A 15,913-nucleotide genomic window follows, 5' to 3' on the forward strand; every position below is an offset into this window, starting at 1 on the left:
TTATATTAACCGCGTCAATTCCTTTATTGGCATAATGAAGTTTAAGGAAGAGATGGATTGTTTTAGCTGCATTTTCTTCCGTTAAACGTGTGGGTTTAAAAAGCCTATGATATGCAATATCCATAATCACAGATCCGAGCCTATATTCTGGTGACTAGGAATCAAAAATTGGACTTTCCTTGGCCTTTTCAAGAAAACTATTTAAAAGTTCCAAAAGGACAGAGTAAGTTTGGTGCGAATATGATGTTGACCTAACTGTTGATTTACATAAGGTAGTAATGAATCAAAAGAGACATCGTGTATTGCAGGTTTATTGTACGAACGATGCCCGTGATTACGCTTACGTCTTGGTGTATGGTTAAAAAGTTCAATCACATTTACATTATTACACTGCGGGCTGGAACGATTTCCAACACTATCGACATTATCATTACATCCATAGCGAAAGGCTGTCCCTAGTTTTCTAATCCAAAATTCTTCTCGTTCTCTACGGAAAGCGACGGACTATTTGTGTGGTGATAAATCTGTTCGAGAAAGATCACTTCTTGCTCTAATAACTGCAAGATATCCTTTACTGTTAGATACCACGTGCCCCTGAATAGGAGATTGACCCATTTGCCTCCACACCTACTGCATATAGATCTTTCCAATCCGTTGATATCGTGTGGAGAGGGGCGCTATTACATTCCTAATATCAAATCCAAATGTGCTCAATGGGATTTGTTGTAATAATTTGAAAATATCATATGATTCTATAAAATAGTTTTAAATAAATACATTTATAAAATTGAACACTTGGAAGATTTGTTAAGTGTAAATCTATAAATGACTTACAAAAATCGTAGCAAACTAAAAAAAATGTATGCAAAGAATGTAGACGTCTTTAAAATTACTATTATATTCATCTTTTAAGAAAGGGAAAATAAAGTTTTTTAAGAATTATTGATTTTTAATTTTCAAATTTTGTCTAATTTACAAAATTTACTTCCGGATTTGATTTCTTTTCTCGTAGTTATCGGTTTGAAAAATCAGAATTCAGTGGAGACTTCCACAGTTTGTTTCTATCTAATTACAGTCTTTTTTTAGTAATATCGGTTCATTCGATCAGATTAGGTATTGGGAGAAAGCCAAAAAATCTTTATGTGAGTTCTTGTTTTATTTTATTTTCTTCATTTAGGACAAACGTGGGGTAAGTATGGAGACTACTTTAAACTTAAATTGTTGGTATTGAAATTTTTATGAATTGATATTTTTTTTTATATTTGGTCTACACGGTTTCCTGTTGTTAACTTGTTACCTCACATGAGATTAATGTTAGATATTTGATAATAACAATTATAATGGATAAATTAACTGATGTAATTGATTGCTTGGCGCAATGGTAAGAGCATCTGCCGCGGTTTCGAATCCTACTGTGGGGCGTGAAGACCGGTCCATCAATCCCACTATGGGGCGTGGAGAACGGTCCTTCAATCCCACTGTGGGGCGTGGAGACCGGTCCTTCAATCCCACTGGCGGGCATGGAGACCGGTCCTTCAATCCCACTGTGGGCGTGGAGACCGGTCCATCAATCCCACTGTGGGGCGTGGAGACCGGTCCTTCAATCCCAATCCCACTGTGGGGCTTGGAGACGGTCCTTCAATCCCACTGTGGGGCGTGGAGACCGGTCCATCAATCCCACTGTGGGGCATGGAGACCGGTCCTTCAATCCCACTGTGGGGCGTGGAGACCGGTCCATCAATCCCACTGTGGGGCGTGGAGACCGGTCCATCAATCCCACTGTGGGGCGTGGAGACCGGTCCATCGGATGAGATTGTATAAACGGAGGTTCTTTCTGAGACCATTTTTTTCCTCCTCTAAGTGGCCTTGGTGCTGAGCATTGATCAAGATTTGCAGCTCTCCACCGGCAGGTGATGGCGCGTTCCTATGAGTGAAACATTCTCGATAGGAACATTAAACAAGAAAACAATAAAGACGTTTAAAATGAGTTAGGCGACAGAAAATGTAATTCCTTTGCATGTTTATCCCAACAAAATTACCTAAATGCAAAAAGTAATGGACTGAAAAAGCAAGAATGAATGACGAAAAGATAAAAGTACATTTCCCTTGAAATGCACTGTGACAAAAACTGAAATATCAAACATAAACTATACAAATTCAGAAACGCTGCTTAATAATATATATTCCTATCTTTAAAATAAACCAATTATGGGACTCCTGTCTTGATTTTTAAGTAATTTCTCAAGAAACAAAATATTTCTTATAATTTTACAGGTTACAAGATGGAAGGACATGAACGGAAGAATACTACTATCCTAGATGCTTTCATGGAGTTCTACTACAGGGTCCCCCGCCCAAACATGATTTTTTCCGTCATTGGGGATTCTGACAACTTAATTCCGAAACAATGGCCGAAATCACGATTTCAGCAATGTTTGACCTATGCTGCCAAGGCTGCAGGGGGTTTGTATTTATTATCAAATTTCCTAATCATGTTTGTTTGTTTGTTGTTTAACATCCCTCTCGAGAATTTTTCACTCATAAGGAGACGCAACCATTTGCCGACAGAGATATGCAAGTGTTTTCCTATGCTCGGCACTCAGGGCTATTGAATAATACTAAATTTGATTTATCTTAATCTTTCACACTTTTATCAACATATTTATGCCTATATATTTACATTTCCAATGTCTTTGTCCGAGATAAAATTACCAATTGTAAATGTAATTGATTTCCTCATGAATGTTTTGGCGCGGTTCAAAAAAAAAAAAAAAAAAAAAAAAGCAGGGCGGGACAACACCTAGAGAGAAGCAGGCTTGGAGCCCGTGGATTGGCGGAATCAAAGCATGTTAATATAAGGAATAACTGTCAGATTTTTCAAATTCATGAAGATGATCAATGGATTGGCTTGTGTGATAATTTTATGCATAAACGCCTTCGGCATGTATATGCATTTTATGCATATTTATATTTTTTTATGTATTTTTTATTGCCTTTGTTATATTTTTGTGAATATCAAACAGATAACGAAATCTTTACGTGTATCTGTCAGCATAATAAAGAGATAATTTAAAACTTCTGTATACTTTAATCAAATAATAATGTTTATTTTGAAATTCTCAGATTGCTGGATATTGAGTAAGGGAGAGCCCCTAACAGTCTCTAAAATAGTCCGAGAGATGGTGGAAGAGTACATTTATCTAGAAAAACCGGTCCGTAAAGACCTCCGACTGATATCAATCCCTTCTAAACCTGTCATGGGCATGGGCCTCTTATTTGATTTGCCAGAAGTCCTAGAAAATGATAAAAACCAGAACAAAAAGAAAAAGGTATTTTTCAAACACTAACGATTTACTTTTAAGCATGGATATTATTATCTGATTTAAAATACATTTAGTCTGTTTTCATCCTCCTTTAAATCCAGACCCTCTCTGAAAATGAAGACGTGCACTGTCTTTCATGTTGTTTTTTTTTATATAATATTTAGAATACGTTGATATCTGTAAAGGCCATTATCTCAATTTGCTAAAGAATTAATGGAAGCAAGAAATTTAATTTCCCTAGAATAGAATTATCGTTTACCCAAAGGTCTAAAAAGTGATGGAAGAATTCTCGATGTAATTGTCTTTGAAAGTTTCTCTCAGTTCTACAATTATTTTGAAATTTTGAGAAAGCATAGACAAAAACCTTGCCGAAAAAATGCCTAGACCGTTGTGGAAGTTAATGTATTTTTCTAATGTGTGACAAATTTTATTCTTTCTTTTGTACTGTTATTCTGAAAGGAGACAGAGTTAATTTTAATTCTGGTATATTGTTGTTACGTTGTTACATGTGATAAAAAGAATTTTAAAAAGCATGCATATTTACGCACCAAAAGGAATAATATTTCTCGATGCTTTGGGGTCGGAGAGTTTTGGATATCAACAATCGCATCTCACACTTTTTTCCCCTTTTATCCTTATGTTTGAATAAATGACATGCATGTTACTTGTGATTTTTTTTTTAGACCTCACCATTAGAGACAGGTTGGGATGACAGTTTTTATGTTGACTTGCCTATCCCTTCTGACGGTGAAGACTACCTGGAGTTTAGGTTCGAGCTGGAAAGGACTCTGGAGAGACCTGCAGATCACGGTAACATATCCACTACAAAATGATGTTGCTTATAATATTTTAGTTAATTGGAAATAATTGCACAATTTCAAAATTTCATGTTTTGATATTATAATCATCATGATAAAGCAATTACCGGATTCTTTGCCCCTTACGCTGTCTGTAACGTAATAGTAGCATTAATTACATTTGTTACTTTTTGATGACGTTATCCTTATTCCCCGCAGCGCACTTGCAAATACGTGCTGAAAATACCTGTTTTTGAAGATGAACATTTACACGTGTTTAGTTGCAAATGTTGCTCTATATATCGCCCTAATATTCATGCAACCATCAGTAAAATGAATTCAAGTAATTTGATGATGATTTAATCCTGTTTATTTTGTTTAAATAATTCTTCTATGTGAACTTTTCTAAACTTAATTTATTATCATAGCTTAATACAAGTATTTTATTATAAATTTTAAATCTAAATCTAAAACAAAATAATCGTTTGAGTTTCCCGATAGGATGTCTTTTTTATGCTCGGGTTAAAAGACAGACAACGACACTCGCCCCCTTTTTTTTTCTTATTTCTGCAGTCACATGCATTAACATTTTATCGAAACTTCCAAAATCTTTCAATTATAAAAAAAATAGAAATGAGGTCTGGAAGAAAAGGGTATTCACCAGAGAAAATTTTTATAACAGTATTTTATAGATTTTTAGGACAAAAACGGGGTTGTAGCTTTCAGCACATTTAACTTGATTTAGCTATTCGAGAGTTTTTTTAATATAAAAAATTTTTGAAATATCGCTTAATTCTATTGAACAATACAATATAGCGCATTGTTGATGGAAGACATTTTAATTTTTAAAATAAATGAAGGAAAATTTAACTGATCACATCTTCTTATTGATATTTTGGCCGATATACGGATCAAATACTACCGTCGGACTCGTCATTAAAATAATCAGTCTTAAATTAGCAGTATATATCTAAACCTTGCTGGCAAAAAGTTTCCGCGAAATCCACTCTATATATAGTGCATGGTTGAGATGTGAGACGCATCGAAACCCCTTGGCTGCAGAGAAGATTGTAGAATCTTTACACCTACGGGTACATGCATTTGGGCTAAAACTACAGTACTAAAACATCAGTACTTTTAAAAATAAAGAAAAACTGGGGGGGGGGGAGCGAATTTGCAAAAAATTAAAATAAAAAAAAACAGAGAAAAGAAGTATTTCTTTGGAATGGAATTTTAATCCATTTTAAAAACAACAGAATAGTTTACAAAGGGTCCGAGAGTTCTTCGGACGTAGCAGTCGGTACTCGACATTTTCCCGATGGTGTCCGAAGTATTCCGATTGTTTGTGGAGCAAATCAGGCAGTTCTCTAAACAAGAGGCCCGCGAGCCTTATAGGTCACCTGAGCATCATGCAACAGTTCGTACGAAGGAGAGGGGGGTATACTGTTTTTCCCTTGTGAGTTTTTCCGTCTGTCTAGTATGTGTCTGTCCGTAACAGTTTTTGGTCGCAGTTTTCTAAGCAACTACGCAGTACTCATTACAGATGCTTGAAATTTTAGCACATTCGTCACTGTAGCATGCCATATGATGGTTTTCATTTTTTGTTCAAATCCGATGTCAACTTTCTGTTTATCCGTGCGTCTATCCGTACCACACATACATGTAACAAATTTTTATCGCATTTCTCTAAGCAACTACTCAATGCAGATTCTTCAAATTTTAGCACAATCTTTGTTGAGACATGCCATATAGTGGGATTTACTTTTGTATATGATTCTGATGTCAACTTCATATTTTTTCCGTGCATCTGCCCGTAACTGAACGTGTGTAAACATAATATTGTATATTCACATTAGAGCGGGGGATTATATGTGACTGAGCATTGGCTCACAGACTTTGTTCTGCCTTTTTTTAAATATCAAACATATATGCAGTATACCTGTATAAAATTTTCGCGCATAATTACCAGTGTTAGATTGACTTGTCCGGTGTGAGACAGCAGTGTGAGATTTTTCTGTCTTACACTGTGTATTACTACGCCGCGAACGATAACGTTAACATTCCGTCTTAATATAAAGAAATTGTAATAATGTTAAAAAAATATCATATGTAATTAAAATGTTGTCATTTAACTTATTAACATAAACTTATTTTCATTCAAAATATGGTCGTATTTTCACTTTTTAAATGGCACTATATTTAAATCGCGGAAGAATTCTTCTAGAATGAATGTTTACGCTATCGGATAAGTTTTTATTCCCAGTTTTAATCTATCTAATTAATTTACATGGACTGAAATTCGTTGTATTAGTTTACACTTTGTGTAAACCATTTCAGATACGCTCTCTCCGATGGTGTATTTAGATTTTTAATTAGATGGAAAATTAAAAAAAATGTTTTTTTTTGCCATAGGCGACGTCATTTACAGGCCGTTATTTTGGATAAAATAATGCGAGAAAAATATTCATTTATTACTTACTCATGTGGGAATAGTGAAATTCCACCTCGGCAAAGCGTCGTCATAGACTGTGAATCTTGTCCCCTCGGTGGAATTTCACTATCCAACACTCATAATAATGAATGATTCTATTATTCCCAAATACCTTGTTTTATGTATACATGTATACGTCTATTTTTAGAAATCAACACACACGATTGAGTTAGTGCAACACTTTTACATGTAACTGTACAATATCGGAAACGTTGACCATGTTGACTTGATTATAAAATCATTCAAATTCAAAATTTTAAATTAACCTCCTTTTCAACATTATATTGTCGTTCCTTCATTCTGTTCCTTTCTATTTGTATATGTGTATATTTTTTATTGATGTGAAAGGCGGAAAAAATCTGGTTGTGTTTTTTACGAATTTGAATTGAAATCGAACAAGAATTAAGATTACATGCCATTACATGTAACATATGATTACCTGCAAGCTGGACCAAACTTTTATTCCATGAACGAAACCTCTTTTCTTATCAGTTGTATCAGTATGTATCAACTTAAATATTCTTTCGTAATTTTATACGTCCATTCTGTCGATTTATCAAACATTTACATAAACAAATTGTCGAATTTTATAAATTCTGGATCAAGGATCCTATCTAATACAAGATTGAGGGACTTCCACAAACCAGTGGTGAGCTTATTTAGTGTCAAAAGAAAGATCTTGATTTAATTGTCTCCAAGTCACATCCTAAGTTTTGTCAAATAAATCGAACGACCCAGACATATTGAACTGAGGAAAAATATTATTATTTGCGATATATAACACAAGGGATTAAAAAAATTTATTATCTAATCATTTATTGTCATACCATCAAAACTTTACGCGTTACCAGAGCAGAAAACGTCAAAAACAAAATGTGCGTTAAAGTGCGTGATTGCGGGGTAAGGGTATATGCGTTAAAATGCGTGATTGCGGGGCAACGGTATATGCGTTAAAATGCGTGATTGCAGGGATGGGGGTTAACTCTTTGCCCCTTGCGCTGTCTGTAACGTAATAGTAGCATTACATTTGTTACTTTTTGATGACGTTATCCCTTTCCCCGCAGCGCACTTGCGATTGCGTGCTGAAAAGACGTGTTTTTGAAGATGAATATTTACACGGTGTAAGTAGCAAGTGTTGCCGTATATATCGCCCTAATATTTATGCAATCATCTGTAAAATAAATTCAAGTATTTTGATGAAGATTTAATCCTGTTTATTGTGTTTAAATAATTATTTTATGTGGACTTTTACAAACTTGATATATTATCATATCTTACAAGTAATTTATTATAAATTTTAAATCTAAATCTAAAACCTCGTTCAAAACAATTGTTTGATTCCAGACAGGGTGTCATTTTTATGCTCGTGTTAAAATGACAGACAACGACACATCCCCCTTTTTTATTTCTTCAGTCACACGCATTACCATTTTATCAAAAAAAATATTGTTGGAATATTGCTCTATTCCTAATGAATAATAGAATAGCGTATTGTCGATGGAAAACATTTTAATTTTTAAAATACATGTAGTAAGCATTTAACTGATCACATCTTCTTATAAATATTTTGGCTGATATACGGATGAAAACCTGCCGTCGGACTCGGCATTAAAATAATCAGCCTTAAATTAGCAATATTTATATATATATACCTTGCTACCCAAGAGTTTCCGATCCGAAATCTACCCTAGTGCATGTTGTAGATCTGAAGCTCATCAGAACCCCTTGGCTAGCAAAGATTGCAGAATCTTTACACTTACAGGTACATGTGGGCTACTAAAAAATCAGCACATTTAAAAATAAAGAAAAATCTGGGAGGAATGGGGCTATTTAAGGCGAATCTGCAATAGAGAAATAAATTAATACAAAAGAAAAGAAAAGCATCAAAAAGAAGTATTTCTTTGGAATGGAATTTTAAGACATTTTTAAAAACAATAGAATACATGTGAAGTTTACAAACGAGTCCAGGAACTTGGACATAGCGATCAGTACTCGACATTTTCCCAATGTTGTCCTAAGTATTCCGATTGTTTGTGGAGCAAATCCGGCAATACTCTTGTATCTGTATTTATTGAGAAATACAGAAAGAATTTCCACAATTCAAAAGGGTTGCCATATCAGATTTCTTTGACACAATGAATTTTATGAACGTGCAGCGTCAAAATACACGAAAACCTGTCCACTTCCGTAAAGAAAATGACGTATTTATATCAAATTTATTCAAACTTGCACAAAATGAAGTCAAATTAAGAAACAGGGTACACAATAAAAAAAATAAATTACTCAGGATCTATCAGGAGTATATACAAATGTAGTTCTATAGTATTAAAATATACAAGTTAACGGGAGAAAAAAAATGATCGAGTTTGTATAAGATATATAATTCTGAGCGAAAAATATGCATATAAATTACACAGGAGAATAAAGAGATTATCTCACTAATTTGATTGCATTCTTATTTATATAGACAACGAAAATACTAAAAGAAAACCCTAACAAGTCGTGTCAAAACTCAACAGAAAAAGCGACGTCGGCCGTCCGCACGGGGCAGCGTCCGATCAAAAAATTAAGTTTTTTAACGGTTTAAACGACGTGAGAAACAAAATATTTGTTAAAACAACTCAAACTTATTGAAATATATTTAGTGTGTCTATTTGGGATGGGTATTTACGATTTTTCAACGGTGTGCACAAATTCGAAGACACTACAAGATTTTAAAATCACATGTAATTTACTGAAAATGGAGATTTCTATTCATGACGTTGTTATAAATCTAGCGCAGCGTCGGACTGGGCTGTGCAGTTTGTGTATACAAACTGTGTATTTAGATGACGCTCGTAAATTTTAGTGCATTATTTTGAAATTTAAAAATTAAATACATTATAATCAATTCTTTTAGATTATTGCTAGCACTTCGAAGTGCGTTGCACCTTAGAAATAAATGTAGTGAGTGCCCTAACATAAATACTATAGTAAACTATTGTTAATTATAGTTTACTATAGTTAACTGTAGTACCAAAGTTAAAACTTTGGAACTTTGATTTACTATGGTGATAGCTTTGGAACTTTGATTTACTAAAGTAAAAACTTTATAACTTTGATTTACTATAGTGAAAACCTTGAAACTTTGATTTACTTTAGTAATAGCTTTGGAACTTTGATTTACTATAGTAATAACTTTGGAACTTTGATTTACTTTAGTAAAAACTTTGGAACTTTGATTTACTATAGTAAAAACTTTGGAACTTTGATTTACTATGGTATAAACTTTGGAACTTTGAATAACTATGGTACAAATTTTGGAACTTTGATTAATACTATAAAACCTTTGGAATTGCTTCCCATTCAGTAAGTTTTAAGAAATTTCAAGAATAAGATTCATTTAAGTTTCAGAGAACGTTTTAAAAATACGACCTGTCAACTAAAAGAACGAAGCACAAGAAATGAATTTTAATGTACAAATTGTCTATCGCACAGTTAAATAAACAATATTTATTATTATTTGAGGGGAAAATATTACATGTATAAGAGAAAAATTCCGTCATTTAGAATAAAAATATTTGCTTCCTTAACTTCAGATTTAAGATGAACAACAGAACAAGCCTAAACAAACCAATATCATCCACTTTAAACATACTAATGATAATAAAAAAAACTTCATAAAACAAAGTACAAAAACTTTAAATCTTTGATTTACTATAATAAAAAATATGAAACTTTAATTTACCATAGTTATGATTAACTATAGCGAAAACTTTGGAACTTTGATTAACTATAGTAAAAACTTGGGAACTTTGATTTACTATGGTGATAACTTTGGAACTTTGATTTACTATGGCGAGAACTTTGGAACTTTGATTTACTATTGTAAAAACTTTTGAACTTTGATTTACTATGGTGAAAACTTTGAAACTATGATTTGCTATAGTGAAAACTTTGGAACTTTGATTTACTATAGTAAAAACTTTGGAATTTTGGTATACTATAGTAAACTATAGTTAACTATAGTATTGTTTTTGTTAGGGTGTCAATGAATACTTTAAGTCAAAATCCAAATGTTTGACGTTATAATGAAATTAGCGTAACGTCAGACTGGTCCGTGCGCACAAACTGCGATCTTTAAAAATCCCGATTTTTACAAAAATATTAAGTTTCATCAGTAAAATTTTAATCATTCTGGCTTAATATTTCATGCGAAATATTTTGATATACAATAGAAGAATATAGAACCATTTATTTTAACAAAAACGTCATTGTCCACGAACTTTTGGACAACCCTCGTACATGGTATTTACCACCTGCACTACCCTTTGAAAACAGTCACGAGTTAACTGTCCATACATAAGTTGATGTCAAAAGTATTTTCTGTGTATAACATAAAAATATAGCTGGTGGAAGAATCCCATCAGACCTCATCGTCGTCCTCTTCTTGAAACTTTACTTCGCCAATTATTGATTTTTCAAAACCTAATACTAGTATTCCTTGTGTATGCAGTGTTGACATGCATGAACATATAGCGTATATATGCATTTTTTAAACATGAGAAAGCGGCTGATAAGTGAATATTTTTCAAATAATATTATACTGAGAATATAAACGTACTCGCGGCGGGTCAAGGAACATTCCTTAGGGACTATGTACCCACTGATAAACTTATCAGTAGACATGTGTCTTTAAATCATACCCCCAATGCAAAAGAGAGGGGGGTATACTGTTTTACCCTTGTGTGTTTTTCCGTCTGTCCAGTATGTGTCTGTCCGTAACAGTTTTTAACGGTAACTACGCAGTACTCATTACAGAAGCTTGAAATTTTAGCACATTCGTCACTGTAGCATGCCATATTGTGGTATTCATTTTTTGTTCAAATCCGATGTCAAATTCCTGTTTATCCGTGTTTATCCGTGCGTCTATCCGTACCACACATACATATAACAAATTTTCATAGCATTTTTGTAAGCAACTACTCTTTGCAGATTCTTTTAATTTTAGCACAATCTTTGTTGAGACGCGACATATAGTGGGATTTATTTTTGTAGATGAATATCTTATTCAATATGATGTCAACTTCATATTTTTCCGTGCATCTGCCTGTAACTGAACGAGTGTAAACAGAATAATGTAATCACACCAGAGCAGGGCATTAAACTGGTGAGCATTGGCTCACAGACTTCTTGTTTGTCCAAATCTGTTTTTAAAATTATCAACCAAGTATGCAGAATACTTGCATAAAATATTCCCGAATACCTTGTTTTATGTATACATGTAATACGTTTAATTTTAGAATCAAGACACACGATCGAGTAAGTGCAACACTTTTTCTTTTAACAATATCGGAAACATTGACTTGAAATTGAAATCATTCAAAATTAAATCAACCTCTTTTTCAACATTATATCGTCATTCCTTTATTCTGTTCCTTTTATTTGTGTACATGATTTTTTTTATTGCTGTTTATTTTAACGAATTTGAATTTTAAGCGAACAAGAAATACAGGTTACATGAGACTACAAGTAAAATAAAATTACATGTAAACTTGAACAAAGCTGTATTCTATGAACAAAACCTTTTTTCTCGTCAGTTGTATGAGTTTTTATACGTTCCTTCTGTCGATTTCTGCACAGGATTTTATCAAACACACATAAAAAATAATTTGTCGAATTCAATAAATTCTGGAACAAGGGTCCTATCTCACACAAGATTAAGGGACTTCCACAAACCAGTTGATAAAGTGGTGAGCTTATTTAGTGTCAAAAGAGAGACCTTCTTAAGTTGTTTGGCGTCCCAAGTTTCGTCAAATAAATCGAACGACTCGGACATATTGAATTGAGGAAAAATATTATTTGCGAAATACAACACAAGGGATTAAAAAAATATTATCTAATAATTCATTGTCATACCATCAAAACTTTTCACGCGTTTTCAGAGCAGAAAACGTCAAAAACAAAATGTGCGTTAAAGTGCGTGATTGCGGGGTAAGTTTATATGCGTTAAAATGCTTGATTGAACGGTTTATGAGTTAAAATGAGTGATTGCGGGGATGGGGGTTAAATTAATTTCTTATGAATAAGTAAATCCGATACAAACTTCGTAATTTTTTTAATGCAATTCACAGTTTTAGAAATGAATTTTATTGCGAGAGAATTATTTTTTACCAATATGGCCCCTTTCTTTCTTTGCCAAAAATGGCTTCTGCATTGGCGTCGGAAGCAAATTGAAAGTGGGTGGCTATTTGAAAAAAAATTCAAACATACAATAAAAACCTAACAAGCCAAAAAAAAGCAAACAAACAAACACACAAAACAAAGTAGAAAAAGTGAATGTGTTCATATTAAACATATTTATAATTCAAGATATCTTATTATTATACGAATATTCGTTAATATTTTCAGAAAGGAATGCCTTAGTATTAATTCTGGTGGAAGGCGATTTGTCGGCTGTGGACCACGTCAAGCTAGCCATTGAGGATGGAATACCTGTTGTGTTTATAAAAGGAACAGGCGGGCTGGCGGATCTCTTGTCTATCACTATGTTAGTTTCTTGCTATATTATTTACAATATCTATCTTTGTTTTCATTTTCTTTTTAAAGTTAGCACTTATTGAGTTAAAAACCAATTGAAAACATTTTTGAAAATTCATTTAGAAATTACAAACGTCAAATGTTTAACAAATATAATTTACCAACTTTGCTGCTTAAATTTCATTAAAAAGAAAGTATATAATATGATCCAACTGTAAGTTCAGATATCACTTGTATCTGGAATTTCTTTTGTTTTTGTTTGGGGGGGGGGGGGGGTGAAATGAAAGATAATTTCATAATTTCATGCAGTATTTGGAATCGAATTGTCTGATAATGCCGTTAATTAATGATAAATCAATTTTTAAGGGAAATGTTGAATGATAAAAAGACTTTGGAACTGAGAACAGTGCTTCCAACCTTGTTCGGAATTGAACTGGAGAATTCAGAGATTGAGGAACTTGACCGAAGCTTGAGAACTATCTTTAAAAAATCATATTTAGTAAGAGAAGTAAACTTTCCTTTTTTATCACCTGCATACGGAATTTATGCATCTGAGTTGATTCGATACGCAGGAGCATGCTCTATGTGTGACAAATTTCTAAAGGAAGTTAAATTATTGACAAACACGTTTATGAAACAAGAATAGGAGTAGTCTCGTTTAAAGTCATCCTTCCGTAAGTTCTATGGTCGATACAATGAACTTGTCAGCAAATACAATTTATTACTTTCAATTATAAATAAATGCTGACTGACGTTTTTATACCATTTGTTAGTCCATTATTTATTTAAGGAATGCAGCTTATTTCAACTTATGTTATCCGATATAACATAACTTGGGGCAGTTTAGGCTTTATAAACCGCGAACAAGTTTTGTTATATCGGTTAACATAAGTTGAAATAAGCTTCATTTCTTATAATTTAATTTCAATGTAGACAATGAGACAATATTTCCTCCATAAAAAGGCTTTAAAGTGAGCATTATTTTAAAAGTAACGTCAAGCAGTGATACGTTTTTGACATAACTCATTGTGACGTAGGCAAGTTATGTTATATGAAATGGATAAAACCGTTTAACCAATCAAATGTCGCGTTACAACTGAAATTAAATTATTACGCTTTATTTACATTACGGAATTCTTCAGAATTAAAGGTGCCATTGGTCGTCTGACTGACTGGGACAGCATGACGTTGCAGATAATACAAAACATGCAAATTCTCAATCCAATTTTATAAGTTAAATGTTTTTGTCATTCCTATTAAAGAATAGATAAACTAATAGACATGTAATATCTAGAACTAGAACCCTTAATTCATCATCCATTAATAAAAATAAATATTTCCGAGGCATGTGCATTGTATTTTACTGATAAAAATTTACATACGATAAACGATAGATAAAAATTGATATCTTTGTCGTTTCTACTCTTGATGGATATTAATCCCACAACAATAAAATGATTCAGTTGATTTTTGTTTAGATTTATTCACCGACATCCAACATATTGTTTACACCTTTATGTTACGTTTGTCCAAGAAATCCTACGAGATTTGTACATATTGGGACTTTTTTTCTCACAAAAGAGCGCACTTAGAAGTTTAACTCTTTCATAGTGGAAATAGGATGTATTGACGACGGATTTTTTCTGTTATTTCCCGATCATGACAAGGAGCACACGGCGGTTGTGACCAGTCAGTAGGGGATGCTCACTCCTCAAGGGCACCTGACCCCACCTCTTATTTTTTTGGAGGTCCTTGTTTGCTCAACTCCTATTTTGAATTGTTTTATGGACTTTTGATCTTGAATACTGTTCGTTATCCCCATTTGTTTCATCTACCTGATAAAATAATATTAATATCATTAAAATTATCCTTTCTCTTTTTTTACATTCTTTACATTCAATGGAATACAAAGAATATCAGTAAATCTCTTTGCTGCATTATTTCATTCATTTCAACAAACTTCGAAGTTAAAATACCCTTACATGTTTTTTCCTCTCTGATCAATTTTTATTTTGATCTGATCAATTTTTATTATTTTGATTTGAATATTATTTTATTGTTTTAAATGCTGTAGTGAATTCATTTAATATGTAATATATTTCCTATAGCTTGATGCTTTTGATGTCTACATTTAATATGTAATATACTTCCTTTAGCTTGATGCCTTTGATGTCTTCGTAAAGAACGAGGAACAGTTTGCGGCTTCTGTTGGGGAGTTGGTACAGAAATCCTGGTTCTTAGAAAACACGGGTCTTTCTGAGGATAAACACGTCAAAGGGAACAGTGAGAGATCACACTTATTTAAATGAATTGTGAATTTTTTTTTTCATAAATACTGTATATGGTGTGTGCATATTGGTTTACGTCCTTTTCGATATATTAAATCATTTGTCGGTGGGTCGCCCGCGTGGCGCTGTGATTCATGTAAGAGCGTCTGCTCTTGATTTGTGAAGTAAGGGACTATCTTAACGTCGCAGGTGTGAATCCCACGATGGGACGTGGAAACCGGGTTTTCGGATGAGACCATATAAACCGAGGTCCCATGACGCAGTAGGTGCTGGCACGAAGAAGATCCCTCAATGCTAAATGGCCCTGATCGCTGAGCATAGGACAAAATTTGTAGCTCTCTTTGTAGCTCGGTTGCGTTTCCATATGAGTGAAAAATTCTCGGGATAGACATTAAGCAACATACAATCAAATAATCATTAAACATTTGTTGGTAAAGGGTTTCAAATTTAGAGCTTAACTCGGCACTCAGAACCATTGAGCATTGAAGGATCTTC

General features: G+C 33.3%; 1 protein-coding gene across 1 annotated transcript; it reads left to right on the top strand.

Annotated features, from left to right (window-relative positions):
* The first annotated feature begins 2,282 nt into the window (after window positions 1–2,282).
* On the top strand, window positions 2,283–15,439 carry LOC134265241 (transient receptor potential cation channel subfamily M member 5-like). The gene is made up of 6 exons (XM_062747489.1): window positions 2,283–2,463; window positions 3,124–3,329; window positions 4,007–4,133; window positions 13,002–13,140; window positions 13,497–13,629; window positions 15,287–15,439. Exons 1-6 carry the CDS (start codon window positions 2,283–2,285, stop codon window positions 15,437–15,439), a joined length of 939 nt encoding a protein of 312 aa, XP_062603473.1.
* Window positions 15,440–15,913: the final 474 nt, after the last annotated feature.

This window comes from Saccostrea cucullata, unplaced genomic scaffold (genome assembly GCF_032062105.1).
Source record: "Saccostrea cucullata isolate Sc308-1 unplaced genomic scaffold, CSIRO_AGI_Scuc_v1 ctg302, whole genome shotgun sequence".
NCBI lineage: Eukaryota > Metazoa > Mollusca > Bivalvia > Ostreida > Ostreidae > Saccostrea > Saccostrea cuccullata.